This window comes from Carcharhinus amblyrhynchos, chromosome 1 (genome assembly GCF_965287045.1).
Source record: "Carcharhinus amblyrhynchos chromosome 1, sCarAmb.v2.hapA, whole genome shotgun sequence".
NCBI classification, from domain to species: Eukaryota; Metazoa; Chordata; class Chondrichthyes; order Carcharhiniformes; family Carcharhinidae; genus Carcharhinus; species Carcharhinus amblyrhynchos.
Window position 1 is genome coordinate 169,427,877 of NC_137324.1, and position 21,014 is coordinate 169,448,890.

Below are 21,014 nucleotides of genomic sequence, written 5' to 3' on the forward strand. Positions count from 1 at the left end.
CTGCATTCTACATTATTTTGATCTTCCTGGAACACCGCACACTCTTCTGTCACTGTGTATGCTAACTCAGAGCAAAGAAGGCTGAGGGGAGAACTTGATAGAGCTGTATAAAATTATGAGGGACATTGATAGAGTAGATGGGAAGGAACTGTTCCATTTTGTATAACAGTCAATAACCAGAAAGAAGCATTTAGATGAGCACTTGAAGTGACTTAGCATACAAGGCTATGATGTGGAGATGCCAGCGTTGGACTGGGGTGGGCACAGTAAGATGTCTCATAACACCAGGTTAAAGTCCAACAGGTTTATTTAGAGTCACGAGCTTTCAAAGTGCTGCTCCTTCATCACCGAAAGCTCATGATTCCAAATAAATCTGCTGGACTTTAACCTTATTGTTGAAGGCTATAGACCAAGTGCTAATAAATGGGATTAGAATAGAGAGGTGCTTGATGTTCAGTGGAAACTCGATGGGCCAACGGGCCTGTGTTTGTGCTATAAAGCTCTATGACCCATTTTGATTTCTGTTTACAATTCACCATCCAGACTCGAGTTTAATTCAGCATCCTTAATAACATTTAGGGCTATGGGCCAAGTGCTGATAGATGGGATTAGGTGGGAGGTCAGATGTTTCTCACATGTTGGTGCAGACTCGATGGGCTGAAGGGCCTCCTCTGCGCTGTATGATTCTATGATTCGGGGGAGGTGGGGATGCTGGCTAGATGGATACAGAACTGGCTTTGTTATCGAAGACAGAGAGTAACGATGGAAGGTTGTTTTTTTTAGAATGGAGATCTAGTGGCATTCTGCAGGGATCAGTGCTGGGACCTCCGTTGTGTGTAATATATATAAATGATCTGGAGGAAAATGTGGGGGGTCTGATCAGTAAGTTTGCAGACGACATGAAGATTGGTGGTGTTGCTGATAGTACCAGGGATTGTCAGAGGATACAACAGGATATAGGTAGATAGGAGACTTAGGCACAGAAGTGGCAGACAGATTTTAATCCAGACAAATGCGAGGTGATGCATTTGGAGGATCAAATTTAGATGTGAATTATACTGTAAATGGCAGCACCCTTAGTAACATTAACATACGGAAGGATCTGGGCGTGCAGGTCCACAGTCCCCTAAAACTGGCATGCTTGCCTTCATCAGGCAGGGCATTGAGTACAAGATGCAGCTACGTAAAACCTTGGTTAGGCTGCATTTGGAGTATAGCATGCAGTTCTGGTCACCATACTACCAGAAAGATGTAGAATCTTTGGAGAGAGTGCGAAGAAGGTTCATCAGGATGTTGCCTGGTCTCGAGAGCGTTGGCCATGAGGAGAGGTTGAATAAACTAGGATTGTTTTCACTGGAATGATGGGGACTGAGGGGAGGCCTGATAGAGGTCTACAAAATTAAGAGAGACATGGACAGGGCGGATAGTCAGAGGCTTTTTCCCAGAGTGGAAGTGTCAATTACAAGGAGGCACGGGTTCAAGATGAGAGGGAGAAAGTTTAAGGGAGACGTGCAAGGGTAGGTTTTTCATGCAGAGAGTGCTGGGTGCCTGGAACATGCTGCCAGAGGAGGTGGTGGAAGCAGGCACATTAGCAATATATAAGAGGTATCTGGATATGTACATGAATAGGGAGCAATAGAGGGATACGGACTGAATAGGGGCAGAATATTTTTTAGTTTAGATAGAGAATTATGATTGGCACAGGCTTGGAGGGCCAAAGGGCTTGTTCCTGTGCTGTACTCTGTTTTGTTCTTTGTTCTCTCTTCTATTTGCTTCAAGACTATCTTAAATTTCAATTCTAATTCTGAAGCAAAACTTCAGCATTTTGGTAAATGTATCCCCTCACCAACACTCTGCCCCAAATAATAAAAGATTCTAGTCAGAGACAGTGATTCAGCTGTAACACAAGGCTTCCCAAATATTACTGTTGACATTTGCTGATGGATACAAGTTAAAATGATTTGTTCAGAAAAGCAACCAGAATCCTAGTTCCCTTGTACAAACGAGCTTCAGCCCCAATCTCTGGAACCTCACGATTATTCCAATTTAATATTTCTACTGTCAAGAACATCTGTTGGCTGAGACATTCTCAGCAGCTGCCTTCGGCAAACTTTCACTGTGACTGGGAGAGGTCTTTCTTTGTAAGCAGCTGTTGCAATCTTCAAAGCAAGCTCGGTAATTCAAACTTACTGTCATAATCATTGAGATATCGATGGTGAAGTTTGCCCACACCACAGTCACACTACATTGTTAGACTAGAGTATAAGAAGAGCTTCGTTTGGATTCTTATTCCCTACTGAACTACGACAGGGCCTTTTGTAGGGGCATCACGGTGGCACAGTGGTTAGCACTGCTGCCTCACAGCATCAGGGCCCCAGGTTCAATTCCGGCCTCGGGTCACTGTCTGTGTGGAGTTTGCACATTCCCCCCATGTCTGCGTGGGCTTCCTCCCACAGTCGAAAGACATGCAGGTTAGGTTAACTGGCCTTGCTAAATTGACCCTAGTGTCAGGGCACTAACTAGGTAAATGCTTGGGGATGCAGGAATAGGGCCTGGGTGGTATGTGGTTGGTGCACTCGATGGGCTGAATGGCCTCCTTCTGTACTGTAGGCATTCTATGAACAAGCTTAGGATGGCACAGTGATTCCCGGCTTGGGTGACTGTCAGTGTGAAGTTTGCACATTCTCCCCATGTCTGTGTGGGTTTCCTCCGGGTGCTCCAGTTTCCTCCCACAGTCCAAAGATGTGCCGGTTAGGTTGATTGGCCATGCTAAATTGACCCTTAGTGTCAGGATGCTTAGCAGTGTAAATATGTGTGGTTACAGGAATAGGGCCTGGACAGGATTGTTACCAGTGTAGATTCGATGGGCCAAATGGCCTCCATCTGCGCTGTAGGGATTTTATGATTCTATGAAAACTATACTTTCTCAGATTGCATGTTCTGTTGATCAAACAATGTTTAGTTTTAAAGTTTATTTATTATTGTCACAAGTAGATTTACGTTAACACTGCAATGAAGTTTCTGTGAAAGTCCCCTAGTTGCCACACTCTGGCACCTGATCGGGTACACTGAAGGAGGATTTTCTTTCTCAGAGGTGATACTATGCAGAGAATTGAACACAGGTCATTTTGGTAGAGAAAAGAGTCGCCCGAGGTGACTGAACAACTGTGTTGATTGAACGTTGGAAGTAGTTTTTAAAAATATGCACTAAAAAGCTAAGTTTAAGTTTATTTATTAGTGTCACAAGTAGGCTTACATGAACACTGCAATGAAGTTACTGTGAAATTCCCCCAGTTGCCCTATTCCAGCACCTGTTCAAGTATACTGAGGGAGAATTTAGCATGGCCAGTGCACCTAACCAGCACACTTATGACCATGGGAGGAAACTGGAACACCTGGAGGAAACCCACACAGAGAGAATGTGCAGACTCCGTAAAGACAGTGACCCAAGCTGGGAATCAAACCCTGATCCCTGGCGCTATGGGGCAGCAGTGCTAACCACTGTGCCACCGTGCCATCCACTGCACTAGGTTTCCCAGTAGGAAGTGGGGAGGGGGATCATGAGGCAACTTAGTCTAGTCTTTTGGAATTTTTGGACAGACAATGATGGAGCAGCCAATGGCTGATGGTTAAGGGCAGGAGAAATAGAAACAGAGAGTTCTGGAAATACACCACGCATCAGTCAGCATCTGTAAAGAGAAACAAACAGCTTAAGGTTATGACATTTCAGCCAGAGTCTTCCTGAGTCTAATGAAGGGCAAGTTCCATGAATCCATGAACTTGCAGACTTTACAGACACTGACTGACCAGATATGTATTTCCAATGTCCCTGTTTTTATTCACTTTACCCAGAAATGGGCGTCCAGTTACCATCGTCACCAGAGAAATGTGTGGAACTGGCTTAAGGGTCAGCGAGGAGAGGAGAAGAGAGGGGCTTGCTTCCATGTGTTCATTCAGATAACGTGACAAAGTGAGCCCACCTTATATAGATTAGCAGTGAAGCCCTGTAATCAATGCACCTTGAGAACTCACTTATCTAATGTGGCTTAAGATAATGATTAAGATGGTGATTTTGTGTTGGTTGTTAATGCTTTCCAAATTGAGTTCCTGACAGAGTCATACATCACACTACTTATAGAATCCCTAGAGTATAGAAGGAGATCTCTCAGCCCATCAAGTCTGCACTGACTCTCCAAAAGAGCAAGTCACCAGGCCCTATCCCTGTAATCCCATGTATTAACCCCACCAATTCCCCTCACCTATATATTTTGGGACACTAAGGGGTAAGTTAGCATGGCCAATGCACCTAACCTGCATATCTTGTGACTGTGGGAGGAAACCAGAGCACCCAGAGGAAACCCACGCAGACATGGGGAGAATGTACAAACTCCACTCAGACAATCACCCAAGGCCAAAATTGAATCAATGTCCCTGGCGTTGAGAGGCAGCAGTGCTGACCATCATGCTTCCTTTGACTTTGACTTTGACTTCCCAAATGTAGAGATACATGATGCAGACAAAGAACATACTTATATCTGTTTTCTGAAACATGTTGCTAGCATGAAGCCAGAGGTTCTAATCTGAGGAGCATCACTCCACATCAAAGATGGCAGACCAGTGGTCTCTCCCACTCTTACTGTATGAGAAGGATTTTCAGATTGATCAACTTGTTTAGCTACTTTGTGAATGCGACTTCCATGGCCATCAAGGCTTGGGGTGGACTCAGATGCAGAGTCTCTTGCTCAGAGGCAATAAGGGGCTGGCCTCAAAAGAGGGACTGGGCAGAGTACTGCCCACAATGTGATGCAAAGGAACACCTGGCCCAAGTCTAGACAGGAGACTGATACTGGACAGAGACATGTATCTCAACGTTTGTAGATGATACCAAGTTGGGTAGGAAGGTGAACTGAGAGATCCTTCAGAATGATCTGGACAGAATGAGTGGCCAAATCAATGGCAGATGCAGTACAATTTGGATAAATTTGAGGTTATTCACTTTGGAAGCAAAAACAAGACTACTACTGGAATGGCTGTGAATCGGGAGAGGGGAATGTGCAGCGGGACCTGGGTGCCCTTGTGCACCAGTCACTGAAGGTAAGCATGCAGGTGCAGCAGGCAATAAAGAAGACAAATGGCATGTTGGCTTTCATTGCGAGAGGATTTGAGTACAGGAGCAGGGATGTGTTGTTGCAATTATACAGGGCCTTTGTGAGGCCACACCGAGAGTATTGTGTGCAGTTTTGGACTCCTTTCCTGAGGAAGGATGTTCTTGCTCTCAAGGTAGTGCAGCGAAGGTTTACCAAGCTGATTCCAGGGATGGCAGGACTGATGAATGAGAAGAGATTGGCTAAATTAAGATTGTTTACGCTGGAGTTCAGATGAATGAGGGGGGATCTCATAGAGACTCATAGGACCAGACAGGGTAGATGCAGGGAGGATGTTCCCTGATGGTGGGGAAGTCCAGAACCAGGGGTCACAGTCTGAGGATCCAGGTTAGACCATTTAGGACGGAGGTGAGGAGACATTTCTTCATCCAAAGAGTGGTGAGCCTGTGGAATTCATTACCTCAGAAAGTAGTTGATGCCAAAACAATGAATATATTCAGGAGACGGCCGGATATAGCACTTGGGGTGAATCCGGTCAAAGGTTACAGGGAGAAAGCAGGATTAGGCTATTGAGTTGGATTATCAACTATGATCGTAATGAATGGCAGAGCAGGCTCGGAGGGCCAAATGGCCTCCTCCTGCTCTTATCTTCTATGTTTCTATGTTCAAGTCTAGAGTGAAGATTGATACTGGATAGAGACGTGGATAGAGGCAAGCATGGAGTTTAGACCTTATAATATGTATATGTGTATAATTACAACTAGTACAACTAGCAGAGCGGCATGGTTAAACAGTGATTAGCACTGCTTCACAGCGTCAGGGACCCAGGTTCGACTCCCAACTTGGATCACTGTCTGTGTGGAGTTTGCACGTTTCCCCCATGTCTGCGTGGGTTTTCTTCCGGGTGCTCCAGTTTCCTCCTACATTCTGAAAGATGTGCTGGTTAAGAGCATTGACCCGAAGAGGCGCCTGAATGTGGCAACTAGGGGAATTTCACAGTCACTTCATTGCAGTGTTAATGTCAGCCTTATTTGTGACTAATAAATAAATAAACTTTGACTGTACTTTACAGGTCACTGAAAGTGGCAATGCAGGTGGAGAAGGTAGTCAAGAAGACATATGGTATACTTGCCTTCATAGGCCGGGGTATTGAGTTTAAAAATTGGCAAGTCATGTTACAGCTTGATAGAACCTCAGTTAGGCCACACTTGGAATATAGTTCAATTCTAGTCGCCACATTTCCAGAAGGATGTGGAGGCTTTGGAGAGGGTACAGAAAAGATTTACCGGGATGTTGCCTGGTATGGAGGGCATTATCTATGAGGAGAGGTTGGAGAAACTTGGTTTGTTCTCAGTGGAGCAATGGAGGTTAAGGGGAGACCTGATAGAAGTATAACAAGACTATGAGAGGCATGGACAGAATGGATAGTCAGAAGCCTTTTCCCAGGGTGGAAGAGTCAATTACAAGGGGGCAAGGTTTAAATTAGATGTACGAGGAAGATTTTTTACACAGAGAGTAGTGGGTGCCTGGAACTCGTTACTGGGGACGGTAGTGGAAGCAGATGCGGTAGTGACTTTTAAGGGGCATCTTGACAAGTACATGAATATGATGGGAATAGAGGGATATGGTCCCTGGAAGGGTAGGAGGTTTTAGTTAAGTGGGCAGCATGGTCGGTGCAAGTTTGGAAGGCTGAAGGGCCTATTCCTGTGCTGTAATTTTCTTTGTTCTTTATACGAAATTCAGAACGTCTTCATGAGACCTCTCCAATCAGACAGATCTTACAAGGACACAGTGCTAACCACAAAACATCCCATACTTCCTGCTATCCTGAGGAAAAAGTCTGTAACTCACATCTTATTTCCTTCAGTTCATGATCATTTTATCACAGCGTTGAATGCCTGGTAATGTAATGTGCCATCCGTTAGAGTGTAACCGATGATAACTTTGTATTGGTTATCATGTGACCAATGGAAACAAGATGTAAGGGTTAGCTGACCCAGTAAACCATGGAACCAATTACAGAGTGATGTAATAGTCAGCCGACCAGCTGACTCACTATAAGTAAGAAACCATGTTGAATTGTTGAGAACTTGGAGTAGCCTAGGGCGAGGCCCCAGGTTTGGAGTAATGATGTTTCTTTATTTGACCCTTTCTTTGATTTATAAGTTGGAGTAAATGCTGTTGTATTTTTGTTATCTGCACTTCTAAAGAGTTCCTTCTGAAGAAACACTATCCACTATTCCAAATTCATCACCTTGTTTTTCATTGTAGGTCAAATTATTTCTATTGTGATTAAAATAGTAACATTGGAGGGTGTGAGTTGTGTGTGTCATGACCACATACAAGGCAGTTCCTTAAAATGGTCCTTGAACTAAAAATTCACATATATGCCAGTGTGTGTGTGTAGCTCCCTAGAGTTATTCAATTAAAAATAACCAAGCCAACAAGCTCTGGAATTTAGAATTTATCAAGATAAAGGTTTGTTTATTCGGAAATTACTGCTGACAGCTATATTTAAGTAAACGTGATAACATCACTAACTAAAAATACAGATTCAAAGAACAAAAGCGGATAAAGGTAAAAAGATAACTAAAGATTAAACTTCAAAGCAGTCTCTGTGTGATACCTATGAGGGCCTATTCACAGAATCACAGAACACTACAGTACAGAAGAGACCACTCAGCCCATCGAGTCTGCACCAACGCATGAAATACCCTGGCCTGCCCACCTAATCCCGCTTGCCAGCACTTGGCCCATAGTCTTGTGCCCATAGCACTTGGCCCATAGACATGTTATGGCATGTCAAGTACTCATCCAGGATTTTTTTAAAAGATGTGAGGCATCTTGCCTCCACCACCCTACCAGGCGGCGCATTGCGGACCGTCACCCACCCTCTGGGTAAGAAAGTTTTTCCTCAAATCCCCCCTAAACCTCCCACCCGTCACTTTTAACTTGTGTCCCCTCAACTCTATTGCTTGAGTTTGTTTCTTTCTAGAGGTTGGGTTGGAGACACGGTTAGCAGCTGTGAGGACTTCTGAAATCAACCAGTTGGTGCTTGTTTTTTTTCAGGTGGATTCAGGAGGTCAGAAAGTTTTGTTTGGGAGGTTGGAGGGAAGAGAGAGAGAAGCTTCCTACTCCTAATTCTGCAGTTACAGCACTTTCAAAGTTGCCGAGACTTTTTCCCCGCAGAAACTGCAATCAATTTCTTAAAAATACCTTCCTCTGTTTCCTTCCTTGGCTGGAAGCCCTTTCTGAAGGTGTTTCTCAGTGTTCTTCCTCAGGTTCTGCACCCAAAATAGCTGTGTGCAATCTGTCTTCCTTCCAGTTCAAAAACTTAAAAGTGGCTGTTCTCCCAAACTGTGGATTCATGCTCCCATATTAGATACCTGGTTAGCTTGGGGGCATGGTCCTGTCCATTATCCTTCCAGGCCAGGTAATTAACCTTTTAAATGTCTCAGCCATTAACTTTAATGGTTCTCATTCTCCCAGGTTTAAGGAGATAAGAAAGACCTACCTCCAGGCAAAAGTTGAAAGTTTATCTGTTAGTGTCACAAGCAGGCTCACATTAACACCGCAATGAAGTTACTGTGAAAATCCCCTAGTCGCCACACTCCAGCACCTGTTCAGCTTACACTGAGGGAGAATTTAGCATGGCTAATGCACCTAACCAGCACGTCTTTCATATTGTGGGAGGAAACTGGAGTACCCAGAGGAAACCCACACAGACACAGGGAGAATGTGCAGACACCACACGGACCGTGATCCAGCCGGAATCTAACTCTGGCCCCTAGAGCTGTGAGGCAGCACTAACCGCTATGCCACCGTTCCGCTCCCAAATCACAATGAGTTCCTGTTTACTCCTTTTGGAAATGCAAATTGATTTCAAATGCCTTCACTTTTCTGGATATGTCTCCCTGCAATCCACTTTTGACGTTTGACCACATTTCTGTTAAAAGAAAAGCCAGGTAACCTTGAGCAGCCACCTTTAAGGCTTCTTATACCCATTTAAAAATAAATATTAGCTCTTTTTGTTACAAAATTCATAATATTACTACATGTTCATTGGCATGGTGAGTGCTTCAGAAATGAATGCATTAACCATTAGCCATTTTAACACTGAGGGATTTTCAATGCAGGCAGTGCAAAGTGCTCTGATGTCAATCATTTGGGTCGTAATTGTCCTTTCATTTAACTTTTACACCTCAACTTGCCTTTTCAACCATTAAAGTAATTAATGGTTTCTATTAACTGTTCACTGCTGCATGGTTCCTTATCTTTGTTCTCTTATTAATCATATGACTGTTAGTAATCATTTTGGCAATCATTCATTTCAGCAATAATCCTGTATTATCAAGATTCATTCATTGCTTGTGAACAATTTTAGTGCACAATAATTTATCTGAACCGATAAACTCATTCATTTCCAGTGATCAATTCTTGTGTTCACTATTTTATCAGTCAATGATCTATTACACACCGACTGTTGGAGATTAATATTCAAGCTTTAACATTAATTACTATCATTGCTGAATAAAATTGCGTGGGTAAGAATTGGCAGTGACGGGATGAGTCCATGGATAAATACCTGAAGTAGAAAGCATCTTTTCTGCTTGTATCATAGCTTGGTATGGCTCCTGCTCTGCCCAAGACTGCAAGAAACTACAAAGGGTCATGAACAAAGACCAGTCTATTGTGCAACCCAGCTTCCCATCCATCAACTCCACCTACACGTCCCACAGCCTCAGAAAAGCAGCCAGCATAATCAAGGGCCCAACATACCCCAGACATTCTCTCTTCCACTTTTTCCATTGGGTGTGGAATAGATCATTAATTAATAAAATAGGATGGCAGTGGTTAGCACTGCTGCCTCACAGAGCCAGGGACCCAGGTTTGATTCTTGGTTGGGGTCACTGTATGGAGATTGCATGCTCTCCACATGTCTGCGTGAGTTTTCTCCAGGCGCTCCAGTTTCCTCCCACTCTCCAAAGATGTGCAGGTTAAGTGAATTGATCATGCTACATTCTCCCTCAATGTACCCGAACAGGTGCTAGAGAGTGGCAACTAGGGGATTTTCACAGTAACTTCATTGCAATGTTCATGTAAGCCTACTTGTGATTAATAGACTTTACTTTCAATAGATAGAAAAAATCTGAGGTCATATCCAAATTGACTCAAGAACAGCTTCTCCCCTGCAGCTGTCAGACTTTTGAATGGACCTGCCTTATATTAAGCTGATCTTTCTCAACACCCTAGTTATGACTGTAACACTACATTTTACACCCTCTCTTTTCATTCTCTATGAATGGTATGCTTTGTGTAGCATGCAAGAAACAATACTTTTCACTGTGTATCAATGCATGTAACAATAATAAATCAAATCAAATCAAAAATGAGGACACGTAAATACCTTGAAAGATTGGAAAGATTCCTGCCTATTTCTCTTGGTGGTCCTAAATGAGTTTAGCTGCACCAACATTTGCCATCAACTTAAAAACAACTTATGTTCCTTTCATTTCTTTATACTAGGTGGCATCCTTTTATAAGGGAACAATCAGTCCCATCTCCTAGGCAGCTCATCAGTGTGCCAAAGTTGACTAACCCTGCAGGTTTTCCCAAGCTCCCATGAGGAGAATCCCAGCATTTGGTTTAGGCTTTCTCCCAACATCCACACCCATCTAAGGCTGCCACAGATTTGGCTGGGGAATTGTTGATGTAAACACTCGCCCCTTACCACACATACCAACTCTTTCCTTTCAGGAGAGCTGAGACCATTTGAAACCAAAATAAAAACAGAAAATGCTGGAAAAATGCAGCGAGTCTGACAAACAAATGGTGGTCACCTTTGGGAGAATGGGAGTATGTTTAATGGCTGAACTTTTGGCCCCATCCCTCCAGGCTTTGGAGAGACAGTGGCCATGGTGTAGTGGCAATGTTATTCAGGTGTTTCATACCCTCTGTGAAATTTCTGTGCACCTCAGTTTTAAATGATTGGCTTTTTATCTTACAGCTCTGTGTTCCCTTGTCCGAGACTCACCCACGAGTGAAAACATCTCACTATCAACTCTGTCAAGCCCCCTCAGTATATGTTTGAATAAGGTCACCCGTCACACTTCTTAACTCCAGGGAATACAGACCCAGACTATTTAGTCTCACTTGATAAAACAACCCCCTCATCCCAGACAAAAGAAAAATACTGCGGGTGCTGGAAATCTGAAATAAGAACAGAACATCTTAGAAACACTCAGAGGGTCTGGCGGCCTGTGCGGAGAGAGAAACAGGGCCAACATTGCAAGTATATATAAGTTGTACAGACTGGAAGTGCTGACTATTCTGTCTGCTGCCAGACACTCTGAGTGTTTCCAGGATGTTGGTTTTATTTCAGATTTCCAGCATCTGCAGTATTTTTCTTTGTCTGGGTTGAGGGGGTTGTCCTATCAAGTGAGACTAAATAGTCTGGGTCTGTGTTCCCTGGAGTTAAGAAGAGTAACAGGTGACCTTCTTCAAACATATACCGAGGGGGCTTGAGAGGGAGTGATAGTGAGATGTTTTCACTCGTGGGTGAGACTCAGACAAGGGAACATAGCTACAAGATAAAAAGCCAGTCATTTAAAACTGAGGTGCGTAGAGACTTCTTCTCACAGAGGGTATGAATCTCTGGAATTGTTTGCCCCAAAGGGTGGAAGAGGCTGGATTGTTAGAAGTATTTAAAGTGGAGATGGATAAATATTTGATAGATTGAGGGTTTGAGGGCCATGGGAAAATGGCACAGAAAAGGAGTTGAGGCTGGCATTAATTAGCCATGATTGTATTGAATGGCAGGGCCAGCTTGAAGGGCCAGGTGGCCTACTGCTGCCTCTATTTCTTATGTTCTTCTGGGTTTATTTTAGCACTGAAATTGAAATTTGTTTGGACAATTTGAAGAAAGTAGCTTTCAACTTGTATCCACAACAGGTAATTATTGGAGCTACTTCCACATTTGCTGGTAAAGTTTTGTCAGAAATGCAGCAGAAACTCCCTCTATATGTGTAAGTAGAGTTCCTGTTTCGCTACTTTTGATTTTTGTTTTGATTTGATTTGATTTATTATTGTCACATGTATTAACATGCAGTGAAAAGTATCGTTTCTTGCGTGCCATACAGACAAGCCGTACCATTCATAGAGTGCATAGGGAGAAGAAAGGCAAGGGTTGAAAATGTTGTGTCATAGGTAGGATGTAAAGAAAGATCAGCTTAATATAAGATAGGTCTATTCAGAAGTCTGACAGCAGCAGGGAAGAAGCTGTTCTTGAGTTGGTCAGTATGTGACCTCGGACTTTTGTATCTTTCTCTCGATGGAAGAAGGTGGAAGGGAGAATGTCACGGGTGCATGGTTCCTTGATTACGCTGGCTGCTTTTCTGAGGTATGGTAAAGTCAATGGATGGGAGACTGGTTTGCGTGATGAACTGGGTTTCATTCACAACCCTTTGCAGTTTCTTGCAGTCTTGGTCGGAGCAGGATCCATACCAAGCTGTTGTACATCGGGAAAGGATACTTTCTATGGTGCATCTATTAAATTTGGTGAGAATCATAGCAAATATGTTGAATTTCCTTAGCTTTCTGTAGAGAAACATTAGCTTATTATCCATTCAGAAGTCTGATGGCAGCAGGGAAAAAGCTGTTCTTGAATCAGTTGGTACGTGATCTAACTTTTGTATCGTTTTCCCAACAGGAGAAAGTGGAAGAGAATGAGTCTAGGGCGCGTGGGGTCCTTAATTCTGTTTGCACTAATTAGCACTCACTGTGGACTTGGGATCTGATATTTATGAGGGTTCACTGAGACAAGTCATGGGTTTTGTGGGGAAAATGAATATGAGCAACAGGTTGTTGTCTAACTCAAATGACTTTACTTCTCATAATGATCAGGCTATATTGACGAGGACCAGTTCATTACATGGATGTGGAAGCTGCCTCAAGATGCTGTCAAGTCAATTCTATACTTCCCCATAATCCCACCGGAAGTCATTGCAGCGAGTAGAGACCAGCCTCCCAGTTCAGCTGTAAGTCCAAATGCCTCACAACATAGAAAGTCCAGAAGTCACAATACATCTATATATCACATAATTTATAGGATATCAGAATTCAGTCAGACAATCCTATCTTCATCTAATATTTCTGATTTGTATTTCATAGTGATGCCTGTAAAATTGAGAATCATAATGTTGGCTCCAGAGGTATCTCTGGCAATGGCTATGCAGGTCAGGGTATATCAGGGAATGCTCGACAGACAGTGGCACAGATGATTTTTGGACTTAATGGGTGGCATAGTAGCACAGTGGTTAGCACTGCTGCCTCACAGCACCTGGGACCCGGGTTCAACTCCAACCTTGGGTCACTGTCTGTGCAGAGTTTGCACATTCTCACTGTGTCTGCATGGGTTTCCTCCAGGTGCTCCAGTTTTCTCCCACTCTCCAAAGATGTGTAGGTTGGGTGGATTGGCCATGGTAAATATGTGGAGTTACAGGATATGGCAAGGGAGAGGGCCTGGGTAAGATACTGGGTAAAAGTCCAGAATTCAGAGTCTAGTGAGGATTGTAGGAGTTAAAATTCAGGCAAGTTCAACTATCTGAAAGCTGGAATTGCCGAATCTGTTCAAAGTTGGTGGTGACTTAGCAAGATGAGACTGGTATGCTTAGATTTGGTCCACTGGACAAGCGATGGCAGAAATCTTCCACAGAACCAGACTTCGAGGAGGTTTAGACTCGAGACAAGCTTTGCGGTCAGCCTGGAATCCTGCTTCGGTGTTGACAGGCTGGATATTAATAGCAGACTGCCCTGGGAGTCCAAGAATGTAACATTAAAACTTCCCCAATGTCAATGGAGCTTAAGTCATGTGTTGTTGCCCATTGATGAGTCAGTTTCATGTTAACAATCAGTTTCCATGTGAAAATCCATTGTTCACCTTAGGAGATAGATGGTGACCTGGATGGGATTGTGGTCAGTGCAGACTCGGTGGGCTGAATGGCCTACTTCTGCACTGCCACTTTGATGGCTCTTTCACTTTGTTATAGGTCCAGACTGAGGAGACAGACTCATTTGTTTCATTGATGCTGTGAGATTTGCAAGGATGTGGGTTGAGATTTGTTCTGTAGTTACTGTTGGAAGTTTCCAGAACTATAGTCAACTTACAAACCACATGATTAAAGCAAATTACTGCAGATGCTGGAATCTGAAATAAAAACAGAAAATGCTGGAGTCTGCATGTTCTCTGGGTGCTCCAGTTTCCTCCCACATTCTGAAAGACGTGTTGGTAAGGTGCATTGACCCGAACAGGTGCCGGAGTGTGGCGACTATTAGAATTTCACAGTAACTTCCATTGCAGTGTTAATGTAAGCCTTACTTGTTGACTGATAAATAAATAAACTTTTTTTCAAAGATGGATAAGACAGATCTCCCAGTGTCCCGGGCAAAATTTATCTTCCAATGAATACACCAAACAGATTATTTGCTCATTTATGTCATTGCAAATTGGCTGCGTTGTTAGTTTATATCAGATTATATTTCAAAAGTGGGTTGAGTAGGATATCTGAAAAGGTGTTTTCTAGATTGTGAGTTCGCAGGCAGACGTGGGGCTTTCACGCTGTGGGGTTGCACTGAATGCCGAAATAGTGCGTGAACGACTAACTCTACACTCACACTTTTTGTCTCACAGAATGTTGCCGTTCTTCAGGAGACTTCAGCTGTGACAGATGCACAACTTCTTAGGATTGCCAGTGAGATGTCAGGTCGAAAGAGAGATTGGAAACTTCTAGCGAATAATTTGGGCTTTCTCGAGAAAGACAGCCAGGCCTTCGAAGGCAGACACTCAGAGGTTGATCAGCAGGTAACAGAAGGCAGTTGTTGATTGGGAGTCTCTTTGTTTTCTACCCATGCTTGAATTCATACATGCGTCTAGTTATTGTTTCCTTGTGGGTCCATTAACACACTTCAATCTTTTTAATTATTGAATTGCTTGTGTCGTTTGATGCTTTGGCAAAACTAAAGGGCGGCACGGTGGCGCAGTGGTTAGCACTGCTGCTTCATAGCTCCAGGGACCTGGGTTTGATTCCTGGCTTGGGTCACTGTCTGTGTGGAGTTTGCACATTCTCCTCATCTCTGTGTGGGTTTCCTCTGGGTGCTCTGGTTTCCTCCCACAGTCCAAAGATGTGCGGGATAGGTTGATTGTCCGTGCTAAAATTGCCCCTTATTGCTCTGAGGTGAATAGATTAAAGGGTAAAATATGTAAGGATATGGGAGTAGGACCTGGGTGGGATTGTGGCTGGTGCAGACTAGATGGGCCGAATGGCCTCTTTCTGTACTGTACGATTTCTATGAAACATTCTTCTGTAGCCACCAGCGTGTATAGTGTTTGAGTCTTGAAATGCAGCCATTATTACATGTCCTACCTGGCTTGCCATAGTCATGTGACTTCTGCCATGAGGGAATGTCTGGCAGTGGCCATGATTCATTCAGTTCAATTTTGTTTTGTGTATTTTCACACACACTGCTATTCCCTATGGGGAAGGGTGTAGGAAGGATTTCAGAGTTGATTATTGGCTTGTTGGACCATGTTATGAACAGTCTTGCTGTAGCCAACAAATCCTGGCGCTGGACTTAAACCCGGGGCTTCTGGTCCAGCGGTATGGGCACCACCCACTGCACCACAAAGGACAGGATTCACCCAAAAAAATTCTAAGTCTCCAATTTGCAAGAAAATGGGAGTAAATCCCACTAGCTTTCTCAACATGACTTCCACAATGTATCTCCCACTCTCTGTGCATCACAGAGTACCCTGGTGGGATTCACTTAGAAAATGAGTAGATGGAGTCTATTCCCACCGGAGAGGACGGCAGCATGGTGCTGAGTGGGCCATTGCGCGTGTGCCATTCTGTCAATGCCGAGATAGGTGCATGTGCAGCGGCCCCGTATTTCCAGCCTCCAAATCACTGGCCAGCTCCACAACTTCCCCCCGTCTCCACCACTGCCCCCCCTCACCCTCCCACAACCCCTGATCGCAAACTTCCTAGACCTCCCCAGGCAAGTCCTGATTGCACCCCCTGCTGGCAGCTCTGACTCCCTCTGCAATCCCGACAGCCTCCCCTCAGCATCCCCTCCCCCCTCCCTCTGCCAAACTCGAAGGCCAGCCCCGATCACCATCTTCCCTCCCTCCCACACCGATCCCAGTGTGGAGTGACAGCAGGACCTCAACATCCCCACCGATCGCTCCCCCAGTAGGCACCCCTAAACAAGCCCCACCCCATCTGGTCCCATCCTTTGGCACTGCCTGGTGTCTGGTGGATGGAGCAGAGGCTATTGAGGCTCCACCCCGGAGGTCAGGGTAAAGGGGGGTGTCCTCTGGGCAGTGCCAGGGTGCCAGGCTGGAGCAGAGCAGTGGGCTTAGAAAATCGACCCTATAGTCTTTGAACTTGTAACACAAGAGTGTAGCTCAATAGCCAATCTGGTTATCGCATAGTTTGCCAGTGAGATAGATACCTTACAACTGGCAAGGCCTCAACAAATCTAGCGTTTAGCTTACATGGATGTATTTTGTGCAACCTCCATAAGACTATAAGACCATAAGACATAGCAGCAGAATTAGGCCATTTGGCCCATCGAGTCTGCTCCGCCATTCAATCATAGCTGATATTTTTCTCATCCCCATTCTCCATATGGGGATTATAGCCTTTTCCCCATAATCCCTTATTAATCAAGAACCTCAGCAGTTAGCAACAGTGGAAATTCACTTCTCGTCTTTTGCTCGCCTCAGTTAACCTGTTCCTCATTGGTTTAGCTGTCCATTTTGTCATGCCTGCATGTTCTGCAGTTACAGAGGAAAACACGAGGGACAAATGGAGTAGGAGGGTAGTGGGATAGAGGCTGGGGGGTGGGTGCGGGGGTTGGGGGCGGGGGTGGCTGAATTATGGATCTTTTAAAGCGAAAAATGAATCATTTACAATTCTGTCCATGATGAGACTGACTTCTCGATTTTCAGATCTTGGAGATGTTGCAGACGTGGCAGAGAAAAGCAGGGCCGTTAACTCAAGCCTCCGCACTGCAGTCAGCATTGCAGGCCAGCAGAAATACAGATATCAGCAATGAGATCTTCCAACTCAGCTTCTGATCTTCGGGATCAGTTTGGATCGACAGACAATGGGCGGGATTTTACGGCCTTGCTCAACCCGAGACCAGAAAATCTCACTCGAGGTCAATGGAGCTTCCCATTATTCACCCCTCACACGCTCCAATTCCCATGGCAGGCAGGGCGGTAGAATTCCAGCAAGAATTCACACATCAACGTGCCAGTAGAGGCTGAGAGAAGTGTGGTATAATTTGGCCAGATAATACCACTGAAACATCACGAGCATGATGGGAAAGTACGCACGCCACACACATGCTCAGATGTGTCTTCACACAGCCTTGGCTTTTAGAGAGCTTGAAGCAATAAAATTCCACTGAAGATTTGAAAAGACACATGGGCACAAATTTACCATCCGTTCATGCCACGCTTCCGCAAAGTCGGAGCATTTAGTGACAAGCCAAATCTCCGATCACTACAGCAGGATGGGAAAGTCATGCTGGAGTGAGCGATAAGAAAATTCTAGCCAACTGATAATTCAATGGGGAAATGAGATATTTTTTCAATTTCTTATTTTGTTTCCATATTATCTTCTTATGGAGAAAATAAATAATTCCGACTGATTCTATTTGTGAAATACGAGTCTTGCCCTGCCTCTCTATCCATCCCCCCAACCATTTCAATCCTCAAAACTTAACACTTGGTGTTTTATCTAAGATCCAGTGTCAGATTACGCCCAAGGTGGGGTACAATGCCTTTTCTTGTCAACATGGATCTTGTTTGTTTCTCGTGCGGGGATCAGGAATTGGATTCAATTTGAATTTGAATTGGTTTTTGGGGCAAGCAAGGAGATGGATTATTCAAGGAATGGATTAAGGGCTTGATTTCTCATTGAAACTTACAGAATACTGAAAGCTTTGATAGCATGGACGTGGACAAGATGTTTCCATTAGTAGGCAAGACTAGGACCCGAGGGCACTGCCTCAGAGTAAAGGGACAACCCTTTAGAACCGAGATGAGGAGGAATTTCTTCAGCCAGAGGGTGGTGAATCTATGGAATTCATTGCCACAGAAGGCTGTGGAGCCCAGGTCATTGAGTGTATTTAAGACAGAGATCAATAGATTGGTAAGGGATCAAAGATCACAGGGAACAGACAGGAGAATGGGGTTGAGAAACACAGAGTCATGAATGAATGATGGAGCAGATTCAATGGGATGAATGACCTCATTCTGCTTTTACATCTTATGGTCTTATAGTCTGCCCTGTCCACTCTGCACATTGGCTTTGTAACTTGAAGAATGGAGTAAAAATAAAAATAAATGACAAAATAACATTGATGCAATACTTTCAACTTGCGATGAATATTGATTTTGATAAAATTTCTTGTTGTATGAGCTTGAAGTAAACTGTCCAATAATCAAAACCCAACTAATAGCTGATACCCTGCATCACTATGGCTGAAATTTGTGTTCAAATTTTTCTGTTTATTTTGTAAGCAGCTTGATTCCCATACATTGCCGGAGGTTCTACACACTTGTGAGAAAACTCAGAAACATTGTTGGGTGGAATGGGTTTTTCCTTTACAGCTACTCTCACCTAACCAATCAAAGGCTAAAGTGATGCAAGGATGTACAGACACCTTAACTAGGCATAGCCTTCAATTGATTTGAGCACAGGGACTTTGGAAGGTACATGTTTAAGCTTTGGTAACAAATGGCCTCCTTCTGCACTGTAGGGATTCTATGATACAAGACCGAGGAATGGGGGAGAGAAAAGATATCAAAAGGGGGAAGAGTGGACAGTCACATTGCTTCATTTAGGTTCAGGGTCGAGCCAGATAGCAATGGAAAAAAATCTCTTTAAATATTTACAACCGATCACTATCTAGCAACCCCTCAGTGAGTCCAGGGAAACACAATGGACTGACTCTACCACGATGCCCTCTCAACAGGATGGCACACCATTGACTCAGAATGTCTACTTGGCTGTGATGCTGGCAAGGAACTGGCACGCTTGTACATCCCAATCAAACCTTCAGCAGCAGAAAAGAAACTGAGAGGAGTCCCGGGTGCATAAAATAATGTTATCATACATCATTAAAAAGTCCAGCCTCTTTTACAGCTGGCAAACAGCTCAAAGTAGGGCGTCGGACTGTTTCTTCAGCTGACCTTACACAAGTCATGCTAGTTTTTGAGGTAGAACAGAGCTAGCCATTTGCTTTAAGCTGCTTAAGTTCTGTACACACCTCCCCACTCTCTGCAGTGGAAATCTTGTTATATGTTGCACCAACAACCAGCACCATGTAAGACCAGGGTAGTTTCTCACCCCATAATTTGGCACTTCAGCTGAGGTTATTATCTGAGTGCCACTGAGTGCACGTTCCTCTAAGAGAGTGATGCTGTGCACATCTCAACAGCCTGTTCCCCCTATCCGCCCACCCATCCACCCAACTGTCTATCCATTGATGTTTGGATACTGAGAGACAAGGGGATGGGGATAGACAGGGAAAGTAGAGTTGAGACAGGTAGACAGCCATGATCTTATTGAATGGTGGAGCAGACTCAAGGGACACATCTGGCCCACTCCTGCCACTCTTCTTACAACTGAAAATAAATTTATAAAACTGAAAAATGAGAAAGATGAAGTACAATATTCTAAAGGATCCTTCAACCAACCAATGTGGCTGGCATGGTGGCACAGTGGTTAGCACTGCTGCCTCACAGTGCCAGGGGCCCGAGTTCAATTCCAGCCTCGGGTCAGTGTGTGTGTGAAGTTTGCACATTCTCCCCGTGTCTGCATGGGTTTCTTCCAGGTGCTCGGGTTTCCTCCCACAGTTCAAAGATGTGTGAGTTAGGTTGATTGGCCATGCTTCATATTTTCCCTCCCATTCTCCCACCTCTTCTCTATTCACTCCCCCTTCCCCATTCTTTCCCCTCTCATTCCCCTCCCCGTACTGTCTTATCTATCCTGTCCCCTTTCCTCTCAATTCCTCTCCATCTTCCCCCCTCCTCTCACTCATAAGCCCCTCGAAGCTGTTCCTCCGTTCAGAAGGATCATGGCTGATCCAGCATTCCTCACGTTCACTTTCCTGCCCTTTCCCCGTAGCCATTGATTCCCTTACTGATCGAGAATTTATCAATCTTAAATTCTTGCCTTAAATATACACAAGGGGGTGAATTTTCCCAATCTACCCACCACAGGAATTGCAGCAAATGGGGGGTGGACAATGGAAAGGTCAGTTGACCTTTCAATTTTCCAGTTTTGAGGTGAGCATGTCTGGAAAATCCTAGGACAGTGTCCCCACAGCTCTCTGCGGCAAGGTGTTCCAAAGACTCACAACCCACCCCAATCCCTTCCCTTCTCCTCCCCTCCTTCCTTCTCCCTATCCTCCTATTTGCTGCCTCCATCTTTTCACCACCCCTCCCCACACACTGCTCCTCCTCCCGCTCACCTTCTCCCAGCTTCCTCCTCCCAGTCTCTCCTTCCTCCAGGGTTATTATCCTGTAGATCACTCGTGGTTAATGAACCCTCGTTTTGGCATCCATATTGAAATGTGATAGGGATGCTGGCTTGACAAACTGCTCTTGCTCTGTGGAGTAAATCATACTGAAGGAGTAGTTCATTCATGTGCTGGGAGCCTCTTGCAGAAGTGCATCGTTTAAAACGTTCACATCAATCAAATTTAAATAGAGCGTTAAACTTGTTACAGATGTAATGTGAGTGCCAGAAAGAGTCAGCCTGTAGTGGCACTTGGACAACCGCCATCCCATCAATTTTCCCTCCTTTTCTATTCTTCATTACTTTATTTTACTGATGA

General features: G+C 44.3%; 1 protein-coding gene across 1 annotated transcript in view; it reads left to right on the plus strand.

The window, feature by feature from the left end:
- The window catches only part of LOC145350785 (uncharacterized), a 146,521-nt gene extending 128,715 nt beyond the window's left edge, over positions 1–17,806 (plus strand). Inside the window, exons 6-8 of the mRNA XM_080200079.1 lie at positions 13,008–13,141; positions 14,794–14,964; positions 17,113–17,806. Of these exons, the coding sequence (XP_080056205.1) occupies positions 13,008–13,141; positions 14,794–14,964; positions 17,113–17,241 (434 nt within the window). The 3' untranslated portion in view covers positions 17,242–17,806. The remainder of the gene's footprint in view (positions 1–13,007; positions 13,142–14,793; positions 14,965–17,112) is intronic.
- The last annotated feature ends 3,208 nt before the right edge of the window (positions 17,807–21,014 follow it).